This window comes from Ochotona curzoniae, unplaced genomic scaffold (genome assembly GCF_017591425.1).
Source record: "Ochotona curzoniae isolate NIBS_2020 unplaced genomic scaffold, NIBS_Ocur_1.0 contig_2294, whole genome shotgun sequence".
NCBI classification, from domain to species: Eukaryota; Metazoa; Chordata; class Mammalia; order Lagomorpha; family Ochotonidae; genus Ochotona; species Ochotona curzoniae.
Window position 1 is genome coordinate 1,491,749 of NW_024465405.1, and position 15,793 is coordinate 1,507,541.

The 15,793-nt window shown below is 57.8% G+C and overlaps 1 protein-coding gene across 1 annotated transcript in view; it reads left to right on the forward strand.

The window, feature by feature from the left end:
• The first annotated feature begins 531 nt into the window (after positions 1–531).
• EFHD1 (EF-hand domain family member D1) overlaps positions 532–15,793 on the forward strand; it is a 32,510-nt gene continuing 17,248 nt past the window's right edge. Inside the window, exon 1 of the mRNA XM_040972467.1 lies at positions 532–851. Coding sequence (XP_040828401.1) covers positions 556–851 — 296 coding nt within the window. The 5' untranslated portion in view covers positions 532–555. The remainder of the gene's footprint in view (positions 852–15,793) is intronic.

Sequence of the window (15,793 nt, forward strand, 5' to 3'; positions counted from 1 at the left end):
TGGAAACATTTCCCTCCGCGGAGTGAGAGGCAGCCACCGCTCCCTGCGTTCCTTGCCCGCCTCTCCCACCTGCGCGACCTGCAGGGGCGGGCGGGGTCACCGGGCACGCAGACCCCTCGCGGCGTAGAGCCGCCAGCGCGGTGGTCGCGGGGGCCGAGAAAGGACTCTGCCAACGGTCGGTCGCTAACTTTTCTTCGGGCTACCGCTTCGTATAGCGGCCGCAGAGTCGCCAGGCTCTGCGGGAACGGGCGCTGGCGGCCAGGGCAGAGCTGATCCGGAGTCCAGGCCGAGTCCGGGGGCGCGCTCAGCCCCCGGTCCCGAGTCGCGGGTGGAGGCTGCGGTCGCCTTCGCCGGGACGCGCACACCTGTGTCCTCCCGCCCGGCGGGCGGTACCCGAGCCCTGGCGCCTCCTTAAAGCCGCCGCTCCGCCCCGTCGCCCCGCCTTCCCACTTTCCTCCCAACCGCCCGGCGCGCGTCCCGCCGAGTGCGCACAGCCTCGAGCCCGCGAGGAGCGCGCCGCTAGCCCGTTCCCAGGTGCTCCGAGCCGCCGCCGTCATGGCCAGCGAGGAGCTGGCGTGCAAACTCCAGCGCCGGCTGCAGCGCGAGAAGGCCGAGGAAGAAGACCCCCGGCCCGCGCCCCTCGCCGCCCCGCTCCCGGAGCCCAAGCCCGAGCCTGCGGCCGTGGCGCTGCCGGCTAGCGCCGACGCCGAGCTGAGCGCGCAGCTGAGCCGCCGCTTAAACATCAGCGAGGGCGCGGTGCGGCCCCGTCGCTGCAAAGTCTTCAACCCTTACACCGAGTTCCCGGAGTTCAGCCGCCGGCTCATCAAGGACCTGGAGAACAAGTTCAAACTGTGAGCATCCGCGCCGCGCGCCCCCAGCGCAAGGGGTCCCTGATGCCGCGCGGCGGGCGGGGAGGGGGCTGGGTGCGAGCCTCGGGCATCCGCCTTAGGGTGGCACCGGCGTGGGGAGAAGGGCGCAAGGACTCGGAGTGCGCTTGGCAAATTGGACACAAGGCAGCCGGATCGTGCGCGCCCGTCTGTCCCGCTCTGGCCCTTCCCTCCCTCCCCCCCCCCCCCCAGGGGGGGAGGTTCCGCGCTGCGCTGGGATCCCAGAGCCGGAGCCTCCGATGCGGGGACCCGGCCAGAGTCCCAGGCCGGGGGCCGCCAGGCCCTGCGCCTCTCCGCGGCGCGCAACTTCGAGGAAAGGGAGGAACGGAGGCTCGGGCGCGCCTCACTCGACTGCTTTAATTCTATCCCCCAGGGGAGGAATTAGCCCCTGTTGTCCTTTTATCTTTTAAAACAAAAGGAGAAAGGTAATCCTTGGCTGCCTGGCAGGGTCTGTTTTACACCCGGAGGCTCAAAGACTTGGGTAGTGCTGGGCTTCGGCGTGTCTCCGGGAGCCCCCCTGAGAGTGTCTCGGCTTACCGCCCGTCGCTGTTGCAGGCGTCGGGACCGGTCTTAGACGCTGGCTGGGATCCAGCTGGGGTCCAGCTAGGGCTCGTGCGCCCAAGGATCAGGCAGCCGCCCGCCAGGCATCAGCAGTGGGCTAAAGAGGTAGGCGTATTGGGAACTCCGAGTCAGCCCGGCTTCTGGCCTCGGTTGCCTCATCTGGAGAGTGGAGCAGTAACAGAGCCTGCCTTTTAAGGCCATCCAGTGCTACGCCCACCGAACTATTAATATTATTTCCAGAATTGGGCCGAGACCGGAAAAATGCCCAGGGGAGCGGAGGCCGGAGGCCAGCGGCCAGGTCGTGCCCGAGGCGCTTGGAGAGGTGCGCCAGAATGTGCCTGCCCCCGGTGTCTGCGAGGTTCTATTTAAAGGCGCCGTGGCCGGCCTCGCCCTGGCACCCCGGGCTGCCTGGCCCACACATGGGAGTCCGCAGTGCCCCTTTTGCCCTTGGTAACGCACGCGGGTTTCTACTTCCTCGGCCCCCAGCATGCTCTCTGCAGTTATTCTGGGTGTGAGGAGGTGGTCCCTGGCCCAGCGCCCCACTCAGCAGCTCCTCCCAGGCCTGTTGGGTGCAGGGAGGGGTCTTAGCCTGCAGGTGACTTCGTGATGCCCCCCAGCGGCTTGTTTCCTTTGCGAAGCTGGTTTAGGGAGGGGAGGTTTACCAGTTGGCTGCCTGAGGGTACCAGGATTGGCTCAGGGTCAAGTCTAAGGGGAGGAAAGCTGTGGCTGGGATCCCCACAGAGCTGCCAGTTCACCCCGTGCCTGATGTCCCTCTCCCCTCCCCACATGGCTGGGTCCCCTGCCAGGGTGGCAGACACTCAGTGCTGTTCTGGGTACCTTAGCAGGAAGCAGAATGAGAAGCAGAACAGTCGGGATTTGGGCCTGTGTCTGAGGTTGCAAGCAGCGGCTGGCATCACCTGTCGGGCGGTGTTGGCAGAGACGCCTTCTTACCCCTTGGCGACTTGTTCCAGAAAAGCTGCAGGAAGCAGTGGATCCTAGGTGGGCTGCATTTTTGCCCCTTACACAGTTGTCCAGCTAGAGTGAAGCTGGATTTATAAATGAGGCACAGTAAGAGATGAACAATACACAATAAAGCAGGAGATCACTTTAGAGTCTTGGTGCTTCTGGAATCGTCACTGAGTAGTTTTGCACTGGACCAGAGCAAAGCCGGCTTGTGACTTCGGAAAGTGAAACCCTGCTTGGGGGTGGCGTGCTGTGAGCCCCAGTCCGCTTGGAGATCCCATGCTTGGCTTTCTCCCTTTTATGCCAAGGGCACCACCCCTGTTTCTCCCCCACACACACTTGCCCACTCTAACTGTGCCCCCACTGGCCACTAGCTGGGGGCCAGGCCAGGACACCCTTGCGGGCTCCTTGGGTCCCTCCACCGCCTGGCCCATCCCAGACACTCCCTTTCACCGGAGAATGGACTGGCTTGGCAGCAGCCCGTTGACCCAGCTGGTTGCCAGTGGCTGAGCATCCCGTTTTGAAAAGGTTTCGGAATTGTTTGTGTCTGGAGCTGTTTGTGGGGCTTGCTTTGCTGCAGGAACACCTGTCATGGGGGGCATCTGAAGTCCGACGTGCTGCCGGTCTGACTTGATGACAGGTGGAATTTGTGGAGCGTTTTTGGATTGCCGTGCTTCTGCCCCTAACTGAAAAGCGGTTTCTTTCCTTTGTGCTTAAGTAACAAGCAAGCAGGCAAGCCGATATACTCGAGTCGGCATGCTGAGAACGTGGAAGATTCCAGTTTGTTTTCTGGGGGATTTCTTTCTGACCTGCAATCTTCAAGAAGCAATTAAAAAAAAAAGACTGATTTATTTGAAAGGCAGAGTTAAAGAAAGAAGTCATCCATTTGCTCATTCATTTCCCACATGTTTGCAGTGACCAGCCAGGAACCTGGAATTCCATCTGAATGTCCTTCACGGGTGCAGGAGGCCAAGCACTCGAGCCATCCTCCATGCTTTCCCAGCTACATTGCAGCGAGCTGGATGGGAAATAGAGTAGCTGGAACTCCAGTTGGCACCCATATGGGATGCTAGCACCACGCCAGCCCTAAGAAGCAGTCTTGTGAGGCTGTGCAAGGCATGAACTTGACTGGAGCTGAGTGGGCTCCAGACTCATCCCGACCACGGTGCCCTCAGCTTCCTCGCCTGTCAAGTGGGAGTGGAACAGGGCCTGCCTGGGCGTGGGGTTGTTGTGGTCCAAGGGGCCTGTGGTCTCTGGGTCTTTTCACGTAGCTGTAATGTTAGTGTGATTCTTTTGTCCCCCTCTTTGGTCTCCTACTGGCCATTCGCTTTGCCAAGTCTGAGTTAACCTTTGAACTTGACTTAGCCTGCGGTTGGAGTGGCAGGGCGGCAGTGGCTGCGGCTTGGGGTGTCGTGGGCTCCCCTGGGATCGTAGGTGCTGTTCCTCTGGGTTCTGCTGAAGGGTTGTGGACACAGCAGCTGCCTTGCCGGGTGGCTGAGGGTGGCACTTGTTAAAAATTTTCAGCAGAAACTTACTTTGGGTGCAAAAGGATTTAAAATGGAGGCATTGTGATTTTCATTTTCCACGAACTCTCTGGGGAAACGGCATGACATGCCTAGGTTGCTGAGGCCGGTGTGTGGTACAGCCGTGTAAGCTGTTGCTGGCCTGCTGCATCCCGCGTGGGTGTGCTGCTAGGAATCCTGGGTGCTCCCCTTCGGTGTACCTCACTGCTGATGCGTGGAAAGCAGGTGATGGAGCAGGTCCTTGGGTCCCTGCTGCCCACGGGGGAGACTCAGGTGGAGTGCCCGGCCCCTGGTTTCAGCCTGGCCCAGCCCTGGCTAGCGCAGGCATTTGGGAGGGAACCAGTGAATGAAAGAGCTCTCTCTGTTTCTCAAGCTCTCTCCGTTTCTCTGTCTTTCAAATAATAAACAAATAAACAGAAAAACAAGCAAACTCCACAGGGGCTGTGGTTTGGGTACAATAGGTTAGGCCCCCACCTGTGAGCCTGCATACTGCGTGAGCTCCAGCTGGAGTCCCAGCTGCTCCCCTTCCAATCCAGCTCCCTGCTAATGCACTGGGAAGGCAGCAGAGGCTGGCTCAAGTGCTTGGGCACCTATGTGGGAGACGTGGGAGGAATGCCAGGTTTCTTCTTTTTTTAAAAAATATTTGTTTATTTTTTTATTGGCAAGTCAGATATACAGAGAAGAGGAGAGACGAAGAGGAAAGAGCTTCCGCTGATTCACTCCTCAAGCGGCCACAATGGCCAAAGCTGAGCCGATCTGAAGCCAGGAGCCTCTTCCGGGTCTCCCACACAGGTGCAGGGTCCCAAGGCTTTGGGCTGTCCTCCACTACTTTCCCAGGCCACAGGCCTGGAGCTGGATGGGATGCGAGGCAGCCAGGACACAAACCAGAGCCCACCTGGGATTGCAGTATGTGCAAGGAGAAAACTTTAGCCTCTAGGCTACCATGCCAGACCCTTCCAGGCTTCTGACTTTGGCATGGCCCAGCCCTGGCTGTTGCAGTCATTTGGGGATTCAACCAATGTATAGAGGATGCCTCTGTGTCTCTATGTCTTCCCCTTTCTGTGTCGCTGTTCCATTCAAATAAATAAATATATATATATTTTTTAAATCCACACTAATGGGAGGGGATGTTTGGTACAGTGGTCATCACTGTTTGGGACCGCGGCATCCTGCGCTGGAGGGCCTGGTTGGAATCCTGGCTTCGCAGCTTCCCTTCCAGTTTCCTGTCAGTGCACACCTTGGGAGGGGACAGGTGGTGGCTCAAGTCTTTGTGTCCCTGCTGCCCACGAGCGAGATCCCGGTCCAGATAGGCGTTCCAGCTCCTGGCTGTCCAGGTAATTGGAGGAGTGAGTCAGCAGTGGAGATCTGTCTGTTTCTGCTTTTCAAATAAAAGGAAAATTAAACAACTAAGAACATTTATTTGTCGTAGTGTTGGAAGTTCCAGTCTCAGGACCCAGGGGTCAGCATGGCCCTGCCTGCTAATGGAGTTCTAGCAGAGACTTCATCCTTGTCCCGCCTAGGTCCCTGGGGAACCCCGGCTGTCCTTAGCCGGCAGATGCTGCACCCCGAACCCCACCTCTTGGGCCAGCAGCTGTCCTGTTGCGTGTGTCTGGGTGTCTTCACACATGGCCTGCTTAGAGGAGCGCCAGTTGCTGGACTCGGGGCCCAACCCTGTGACCTCATCTGAGTCTCTCTCACCGCAGTGTTGTGAGGTTTCAGACAGATGTGCATTCTGGGAGCTGCCCTTCCCACCATGGAGGGAGCAAAGAGGGGCTGCCCAGTCCTTGCAGCAGCATCTGTGGGGCTAGGGAGCCCCTCTCCCCAGCGGGCCCCTGGATTTCCTCTCAGCAGAATCCAAAGGCAGTTGGAAAGAGGCCTTCCCCCAAAGCCAGAACTGACGAGATGGCCTCACCGCCTCCCCAGACACGCTGGGTGGAAATGCTGGCCGGTCCCCAGCTGCCTTCCGGCAGGATTTTCCATGGCAGCGGACCCAGTGTTGCTGAACCCCCCAGCCCCTCACAGTATGTAACTTGATTAGGCCAGGTCCGGAGCACGCCCATTTTGGTCATTTTGTTCAAGACCCAACTGGTTCACAGAGATGCTGTGAAACCCACTTGAGGCTTTTAAGTTGAATTTAAAAGTCCTCGGCTCTGGGGTTTCTTGCATCCTCCGAGGAAGCAGGGGAGTTTTGGCGAGAGGACCCCATCTTTGGTGTCCCTGGGCCCCTAAGTAGCGTGTCCCACAAGACAGATAATTCAATGGGGAGTGCAGGGGAGCGGGTGGTGTCCAGGGCCCCCTCAGTGGCCAGGGAATACGGGTTACCGGATAGCCTGAGCTGGGAGCTGCACATGGCCTGATTTTGAAAGCAGAGTGTGAGGGCCGAGGAAACCGAGTCTGCGGTGTGTGTCAGGCCGACAGTAACGTGAGCTGGCCTACATGGTCAAGGTTGAGGCGGGGAATCGGGCTCAGCTGGATTGTCCAGCCGTCCAGAGGCCCCTTTCCAGGGAGGGGGCGGGGCCTGCACATGCAGCTGGGCGGCTCACTCCCCAAAGAGAGGGTGGGAAGCCCAGGGCCGAAGTTGTCTTGAGCAGTAAGGATCTGAAATGGTGATGTCACCCATGCCCCACCAACAACATGTTCCCTTGTCAGTCTGAAACGGCTGAAAAAGGAAAAGGCAAGGTTGTCACCGTTGTGGGGTTCTTTCTTCTCTGTCTGGCTTGTGGGGTGCCAGGGAGGTGCCCACACTGGGCATCTGCTCTTCTGAGTTGGTATATGTGGAAGAGGGCCAGGGCAGGTGGAAGTCAGTGGGTATGGAGTATTCCTCCCAGCGCTGCCTGCCCCCGCCCCATCCCAAAAGCCAGGTGCCCGTCTGGGTGTGGCTGTACCCTGCCTTGAGTCACCTGGGATGCAAGCCCCGCACCTGCACCTTTGACTGTCTTGAGCTGACAGGTGAGCCAGGGCTTGTTTGGATGCTCCGTGAACCTCCTGCGGCTTGTCAGGGACAGGTGCGTTCCTGGGCACCCATCAGCAGGATGCTGCCTTGGGAGCAGAGAGGCTGAGGCCAGAGCTGCGACCTCTGCCCACCACCTCTTTGCTTACCAGTCTCCTCTCTCCCTACCCAGGGCTTGTGGCTTTACTCTCTAGGCAGAGCTCGTGTCTGGAAGGCAAACGGAAGAAGCTCGCAGGTACACTGCCCGCATCCACCAGCAGGGAGGCCAGCATTCCAGCACCCCAGAGCTGCTTCTAGAAGCAGCTTCCCCTGCTGGTCAGGGCTGCTGACTCGGCAGCTGGGATCCTTGGAATGAGCATTTGCATCCTGCAAAGGTTTTGGGTACCTGTCCCTTCTCTGTGACCACAGCAGAATGCCCGAGGCAGGTTCAGCTCCCAGGGGTGGAGGGTCAGAGACCAGGTCAGAGCACCCGATGGCCGCAGCCCTGGAGGGGCGGCTGGCAGGCGGCATTAGCATGGTGGAAGCATGGATGGAAGGAAGAGCAGCTCTAGTCAGGCTTGCCTTGGCTCCGGTTCTCTCCGGAGAGCTCAGGGCTCCTCCAGGAGCTATGTTCACAGCCCCACTCCCCGCAGGCCACAGCCCCTGTCACCCTGGACTGAGCACTCGGCCCCACCCCTTAGATTCCATACCATTCCTGGCATACTTGGCTGGGAGGACCGAGCTTCTGACGCATGACCCCTCGAGGGACACACACCCCATCCAAACCATAGCAGATGGCCTTGCAGTGTCTGCCCCTAAGAGGTGGCCATGGTGTGCGTCAGCTTAAAAACTCCAGATGGGGCTGGCACTGTGTGTTGCAAGTTGGGCCAGTGCCTGTGGCACCAGCATCCCATCTATCTGGTCCCTGGTTCAAGTCCTGGCTGCTCAACTTCCAATCCAGCTCCCTGCTAATGCTTCTGGGAGAGCAGTGGAAGATGGCCCAAGTACTTAGGCCCTGTACCCATATGGGAGACCTGGAGGAAGTTCCTGGCTCCTGGCTCCAGGCCAGCCTAGCTCCAGAGATTGTGGTCGTAAGGGGTATGAATCAGCAAATGGAAGATCTCTCTCTGTAACTCTGCCTTTTAAATAAATAAATCTTTTTTTAATTTATTTATTTTTAAAAGTCAAATATACAGAGAAGGAGAGCGAGAAAGATCTTCCATCTGCTGATTCACTCCCCAAGTGGCTGCAATGACTGGAACTGAGCTGATCCGAAGCTAGGAGACTCTTCTGGGTCTCCCACGTGGGTGCAGGGTCCCAAGGCTTTGGGCCATCCTTGACTGCTTTCCCAGGCCATAAGCAGAGAGCCGAATGGGAAGTGGAGCTGCCGGGATTAGAACCAGTGCCCATATGAGATTCCGGAGCATGCAAGGTAGGACTTTAGCCACTAGGCTAGGCTACTACACCTGGCCCTCAAATAGATAAATCTTAACAAAGCACAAACATCCTCCAGATGCAAAGGAAAATGAAAACTACGTTGGCAGGACACAGGCCTGCAGGGCGGGGTTGTGTTGTCAGGTCCGTGGTCAGAGCACAAGCTCTTGACCCCTTGCCTTTGAACCTTGGGAGTCTGGGGTGGACTTTCCTATGTACCCGTATTGGGAGTTCTGGCTGGTTCAACACATTATGGTTTTTTGGCACAGGAAGCATTTAGGTCTGCTGGTTTGGAGGACAAGAATCTTGTATTTAAAGACAGCTGAATTATTTTTCATGGTGAAAGTAAAGTGGTCCCTACCCAGAACATCCCTTGGCGTTTGGCTTTAGAGGTGCGTGTGTGGTGTAGACGCTTGGGTCGACCCCAACCCTGATCACACGGGCTTCTCTTTGGCTGCAACTTTCTGCCAAGCCTCATCCAGAAGGGCAGCAGGTGGTGGCGCCAGGGCTTGGTCCCCTGCCATCCATCTCAGAGACCTGGAGGGGGCTGCTGGCACCGCTTGGCTCTGCCATGGCTGTGGCATGCATTTGAGGAGTGAACTGGTCAGTGGGAGATCTGTGTCTCTTTGCCTTGCAAATTCTTTTTTAAAGAAATTGAGGCCCCTGAGTGCAGAGGCCTGTTGCTGCCCTGTGCTTGCTGCCGTGTCTGCTGCTGGCTTGGTGCGAAGCAAGAGCTTGGGCGATCTGTGTCAGTCTGTGGGCTACTTGGGAGGCCTTTGGCCCAGGTAATGGAAAACTCTGCCCAAACCCACTCATCAATAAAGAAATATGTCATCTCATGTAACAGGGTGCCCAGAGTACAAGGGTGGCCGCTGGGTCAGTTTGGGTGCCACTGTCCTTAGGGGCACCCTGCATTGGCGGCTGCTGTGTCAGCAGCATCCTGTGTGTGTGTGGGGGGGGAAGGTCCTGCAGGTGTGGACCAAGAGACCCTTGTACGTCAGAAGGAAACTTCCCAGCCTACCCCTGCCCAGTCCCTGATATCCCATGGGCCCACCCAGGCCAGGGACTGCCCCAAGTGGGGCAGACGGACTGTGCTTGGCTTTACCTGAGCTGACCCCTGACTGAGGAAGGAGCAATGAACCCCAATGCTGTTCTGCCTAAGCTTTTAAAAAAGCAATTCGAAAAAAAGAGGTTTTATTGTTTACTTAAATTTTGGACTCAATGGAGGGGGGGTGATACAATGGTGTAGTAGGCTAATCTTCTGCCTGCAGTGCCTGTATCCCATTTAGGCACTAGTTCATGTCCCAGCTGTTCCACTTCCCATCCAGCTCCCCGCTTATGTCCTGAGAAAGCAGTGGAGGATAGCTCAAGTCCTTAGGCCCCTGCACCCACACGAGAGACCCAGAAGAAGCTCCTGGCTCTTGGCTCTAGACTGACCCAGCTCTGGCCATTGTGGTCATTTAAGGAGTGAACCAGTAGATGGAAGACCTCTCTGTCTCTTATTTTCTCTCTTTATCTGACTCCAAATAAATAGGTAAATCTTTCCAAAAAAAGTAGAAGGGGCCTAGCACAGTAGCCTAGTGGCTAAATCCTCACCTTGCAACTGCCTGGATCCCATGTTGGCACTGGTTCATGTCACGGCTGCTCCATTTCTCATCTGGCTCCCTGACTGTGGCCTGAGAAAGCAGTTGAGGATGGCCCAAAGCCTTGGGACCCTGTACCTGTGTGGGAGACCTAGAAGAAGCTCCTGGCTCCTAGCTTCAGATCAACTCAGCTCAGGCTGTTGTGGCCACTTCGGAAGTGAACCAGCAGAAGGAAGATCTTTCTCTCTGTTTCTCCTTCTCTTTGTATATCTGCCTTTCCAATAAGAACATAAATAAATCTTTTTTAAAAAAACAGAGAGGAACAGTGAGCTCAGATTTACTGGCCTGCTGCCTGAGTGCCTGGAGGCTGGGAACCTGGTCTCCCATGTGGCAGGATTGATTCCGCCCCCCAGCAGCCTGCACTGGCTGGACGCTGGAGTTGGGCACTGCAACTGGGAATCAGACCCTGGCAGTCTGATGTGGGGGCACCCCATCCCTGTCCCTGGGGGCTTTGGGAAGGAACCAGGTGGCACAGCTCTTGCCACATGCCCTCCTGGCAGCCTGGGAGGGCGCGGCCCGGGTTTGGGTTAGCAGAGGCCTGGATGGAGCAGTCCTGACCCAGGGCCACTCACTGCCAGCGCCTTACTCTGGATCCCAGCTGCAGTGCCTCCCGGCTGGGTTGACATTCCTTGTTTGCATCCAGGCTACTTTTTGGGGAAACCCCCACGTTGGCCTCCTGCTGCCCTCCTGCTGCCCTGCTGCCCTCCTGCCCTCCTCCAAAAACCTCCAGCCTGGGGCTCTGGATCCACTCCGCATGCTGCACCTGCATTTTGTCTTTGGAAGTTATTTGTGGATGCCTGCCTGCCCGCCTGCCCCCATCTCCTTGCTGGCAGTCACCAGCATTTGCGTGCCCCGTCCCTAGATGCTATTGCAATTCTGTCGTTACGGTGAGTCTCTCAGCCTGGAGTGGAGGGGCTGCCTGGACCTGCTTTTATTCTCTTCCCATCTTAGCCTATCGTAACCTACTCCCTGCCCCCTCCCCTGGCCCTCCTCCCTGCCAGCTTGCTGAACAGAAGAAAAATCATTTGAGTTTTGCAGATAAAGCCCTGGGTTGCCATTCCCAGTCCAAGGCCAGCCAGAGCTCTGGGATAGGGACTGGATGGGGAGCTGTGAACGGGGGTCTGAGTCCCGAGTGGTGACCCTGAGGCCCATGTGGCCACCTGTCTCGCCTTCCCAGGCAGCCTCTGGATCCAAGTTGCAGCCGTGACCCTTTGCCAACTTGGATCAAGGTGGCAGGAAATAGGGGGACATGGCTGTGACCTTGCCAACTGTCACGTGCCCCAGGGCCAACCCTTCTGCCCCCCTCCACCCCTTCCTGGAAGAAAAATAGCAGAGCAGTAGCCTTCTCTGCCCCGCCAAGGCTGCAGTGGGTCCCACCCTGGGGCTAGATGCCCACACCCACCTCCACCCACCTCCGCTTACTAAGCACCCATTGTGCCTCAGCGCAACCCTTGCCAAAAATATCTGGCCTCTGACAGTCCCAGGTCCTTGCCCCCAGGGCCCAGGATGGTGGTGTGACCTGGGAGAGAAGCCGGCCCTGGGTGCTTCCTGGCTTGGCCTTCGTGGGTGTCTGCCGCTTCTACAAATGCCTCGTTCCCTCCCCCACCCCTTCCCCAGAGTAGTGGCCTTTACTGAGCAGTGCACTTGCCCAGGGCCACCTGAGGACCACCGGCTATGGGGCCCTGCTGTGTGCCCTTGCGGTTCTCTAGGGTTACACCTGGCACTGGGACCTCGCTGCTCGCAATGCTGGCCTGTAGGTGCGTGCAGATGCCAACCATCCACAGGTGGGGCAAGCGAGGCACAGGGAAGCCGGGCAGCTTGTCTGACAGCGCACATGTGTATATGCACCCCGATGTATTTTGGGTAACATTTTTTTATTTGGAAAGAAGAGAAAGAACTGTCTTCTATTTACTTCCAAATGGCTGCAGTGACTGGGAAAAGCGGAAGCCAGGAGCCAGGACCTCCATCCAGGCCTCCCATTGAGGTGGCAGGGGCCCAAACTCTTGCTGCTCCCTCCCAGGAAAGGAGCAGAGAACTGGGACTCTCATGGGCACCCTGGTGTGGGATGTAGGTGTCCCAGGCCACGGCTTGACCCAACACCCTTCCCGACACTGGGCATCTTAAAGTGCTGCAGGTGGGTGCGGTCTGCAATGTGTGGTTCTGTACTCTTGTCCCCTGGGTCATGATGAGTCTGTTTCACCAGTGTCATTCTGACTGCCAGCCTCTTCTGGCTGCCTCACTGCATTTCTGCTGCTCCCCTGCCCCAGGACTGCCCGGTACAGCCTACATGATGTAGCTAGAGAAACCGTGTGACCCTACCCCTCTGGCACTGCTCCTGTAGGCTCATGGCCTCCACGGCCAGCACCGTCCCATCGGCTCCACCAAGGCTTGTCGCTTCCGGTCCATTCTTGTGACCTTCCTCATCCCTCTTCCAGAGCTTGCCCTAGAAGAGACAAGCTCTTCCTGGGTGAGGGTAGCTGCCTTCCACCTGCAGTTCCACACCCACCCTGGGGCTGGGCCTGGGCAGGTGGGAGTGAAGAGCAGCCCCTTGACCTCCAGAGGGTCCCGGGCTCCACCCCCTGTTGCCAAAGCCCAAGACTGTAATTACTGTGCACCCCACCCCACCCCACCCCGTGCCCCTTGGCAAAGGATGAGCACCTCTCAGTGGAAATAATGTGAGCCTTCAGCAGGTTGAGAGAGGGTGGAAAAAGGTAGGTGACCACCTTCTCAGGTTGTCCCCAAGATCGTGTGACTGCTGGGCGTGCAGTCTCAGCCTTAACTGGGTCACCAGGCTCCATCAAATGTCCTTCCCCCGTCCCCCTCCCCCACAGGCTGCTAAGTGCCAGCCTGGAGGGTGTAGAGGTGGGGGTGGGCCGGAGGCAGTCCAGCATGCCACAGGCCCCTCCCCTCAGGACCCCTGACTTCTTTTCCTAACTTCAGGGACTTGGGAGGGGTTGGGGTCCTGCTGGGCTGGTGCCAGGCCAATCCTAGTAGGGTTTGGTTGTAGAAACCTCATGGTGGTTGATGTGTCGCTGGGAGCTAGGGGGCTCTAGGAAGTCTGGGAGAGCCAGGTGTTGGGGGCAACCCCAGCCTTATCTCCCCATTCTAGGACTCGCCCATCAAAATGTTTTTTATTTTCTTTTTTGAAAGGCAGAGTGAATGAGTTTCCATTCGCTAGTTTACTCCCCAGTTATCTGAAACAAGCAGAGCTGCTCCAGTCCTTAGCCAGGAGTCAGGCTCCAACCAGGGCTCCCACAACTGGCAGAGGCCCCAGCACTGGGACCGTCACCTGCTACTGGAGCCGAAGCAGAGCGGCTGGGACACCATCCCAAGCCCTCCAGTACGAGACGTCAGCAGCGGCTTTGTCCACAGGGCTGCGTGCTTCTAGGGACAGCAAGTATGTCTTCAGGGTCACCTCCCCTCGCACCGCCCTCTTGGGCTATGGCAGCGAAGCCCTTTACACCTTATTCCCGGGCCGCCACTCGGGGCAGGATACCCAGGGCCGTGGTCTCTGCACCTGACCTTTGTCCTTCTGTCCCAGGGATGAGGGCCTTTCTCTTTGGGAGGTGATCTTAGCAGAGCTGAGCTCACAACCTGGACTACCCACAGCGCATGTGTCCTTGGAAGCTGGAGATTCTTTGAACACTACCAGAGCCGATAGTCTTGGCATTAGCTGGATAGTGGAGGGGCCAGAGATTTCCAGAAACTCATCCAGAGATGCAGAGCATGGCACAGTACCTGCTGCACAGCACAGCGCCTGGAAGTGTTGGTCTTCCCACATCCCTACCGCCAGGAAGTCTCCAGAGAAGAGCCATGTTTCCATGGGGGCCCGTGTGCTGTGGGGAGCTGCAGGTGGAGTCAAAGGGGCTGATGTGGAATGGGAGAGGCTGGCACAAGCCACGTAGGGGACCAAGCTCCTGTGTCTGGGTGGCCCCAGCCTGAGCGCAGCAGGACACCTGCAGCCAGTTGCCCAAGGAGGCGGTTCCTGCCCACCAGGTCCTTCGGGGTACTAGTTCTGTTCATGGTTCTTTGCAAACTGGCCCCATTGGGTGGCCATCACCATGTTTCTTTGCACCAGCCGTGGGGTTGGGGTTTGCTCTGCTTCTGCCCCGTGATGCCGGCGCCCACAGCAGGAGTTGTGGGGAGCAGCCCTTCCCTGATTAGGTGGCCGGATGGCCCGTCTGAGAGCTGGAGCCCAGTGAGTGGCCAGCCCTTCCCTGCCCCCGAGTCCACGTGAGAGTCGCTGGCAGAGACAGCACACACTCACTGCAAGCATTTGGGACACAGTGGGTTTGTCTTGGAGGCCTGGGGAGTGTCCGTGGCTGTGCCTCCGGTGGGTGTAGCTTGTGGTAGTGGGGGTGGCCCCTTCAGCTCTGCATGCCTCTGGCCTTTTTTTAAAAAATACAGTTAAACTTTTTTCCACTTTGGAGAAAAAGAGAGATCTGTTCACTCCCTGAATGTCTTCAACCAGCAGGACTGGGGCAGACCTAACCTAGGAGCCCAGAACTCCATCCCAGGGGCGGCAGGGGCTTGAACCATCACTCGCGTGGTACACATCCACGGGAAGCTGGACCAGAAATTGAGTGGCTGGACTCGAGCCAGGCCCCCTGTCATGAGCATGACTTAACTGCTGCGCTAAGTCCCAGCTTTCCTTAGGAACTTTCAGGTCCAGCACCATCAGCTCTCAGTGCCCGTGGCAGGGGGTGCAAGCCCCCCATCCCGGCTCCCAGCTCCTGCACAAACCCAGGTCTCTTAGCCAGAGGGCTTAGCATTTGCATATAACCAACACCATCCTCCTCTACACTTCAGAGCAGGTCTGGATTGTTTACAATACCTAGTACAATGTCATGCTACATTAATAGTTGCTATACTATATTGTTTAGGGAACGATGGCATGAAAAAGGGATGCAACTTTATTTCTCCCCTGCGGATGTCATCAGCTGGAAGTTGGTTGAACCCTCAGGTGCAGTGGGCTGGGGCTGGTTAGACCATGACCCCCGGGATAGGGATGGTTTCAGTCTCCACTGGCTCCCATAACCTGCAGAAACATTGGCCTCCGAGCAGCAGAGGCTGGGAGCTATGCCAGACTAGAGATGGCCAGAGCCAGGGCTGAGCGCTTACGGCTGGCCATGCCGTCCTTCTCCAGCCAGCGTCCTCCGTGGCTGGGACTAGCATGTAGTCATCCCATGCCCACCCCTGAACGTGGCACGGAGAGCATTCCGCTGGGGCTAGCCTGCCTCAGCAAGGCACATCTCTCCCAGGATGGATGCCTGTGGGGTTGGTCCTTCCCACTTCCCCTGGGCTGCTGACAGCACCTCCTCACCTACGCTGTCCCTTGGCTGCTGTTGGTTCCTGCTTGCCAGCCAGCCTGTGTCTTTGTCACCTTCCTGTCTCCCTGGGATAGACTTTTGTCTTTGCTTTCTGCAAGGGAGAGGCCCCAGTAGCAAGTGAGACAAGTGGTAAGGGCCAGAGTGAATGGGCCAAGTATGTGGGGCACAACAGCAGACCCAGGGCACTCATGGGGCAGGGATGGCCGCAGGCCATCTGATGGGGAATGAAAAGCTTGGTCTGAAGCTTTTGTCCCTGTCCTTCCTCCGAGGGAGCCTGCTCCGCTTTGCACACAGCGCTCCCCCAGGCTGCAGCAGAAGAAAAGGGGGTGGAGGTGATCCAAAATGTGGAGAACCACTCCCAGGACAGGGAATGGGACAGGCAGACAGGGTGCAGGAGGGCATACTGTCCTGTGATATTGGGGCCTCCCTGAGGCTGATCCAGAGAGAGACAGCTGGCAACACAGGACAGCTGCCCCCAGGACTCCTGCAGAGGCTTCCTGGCACAGGGTGCAGCCAGCAATGC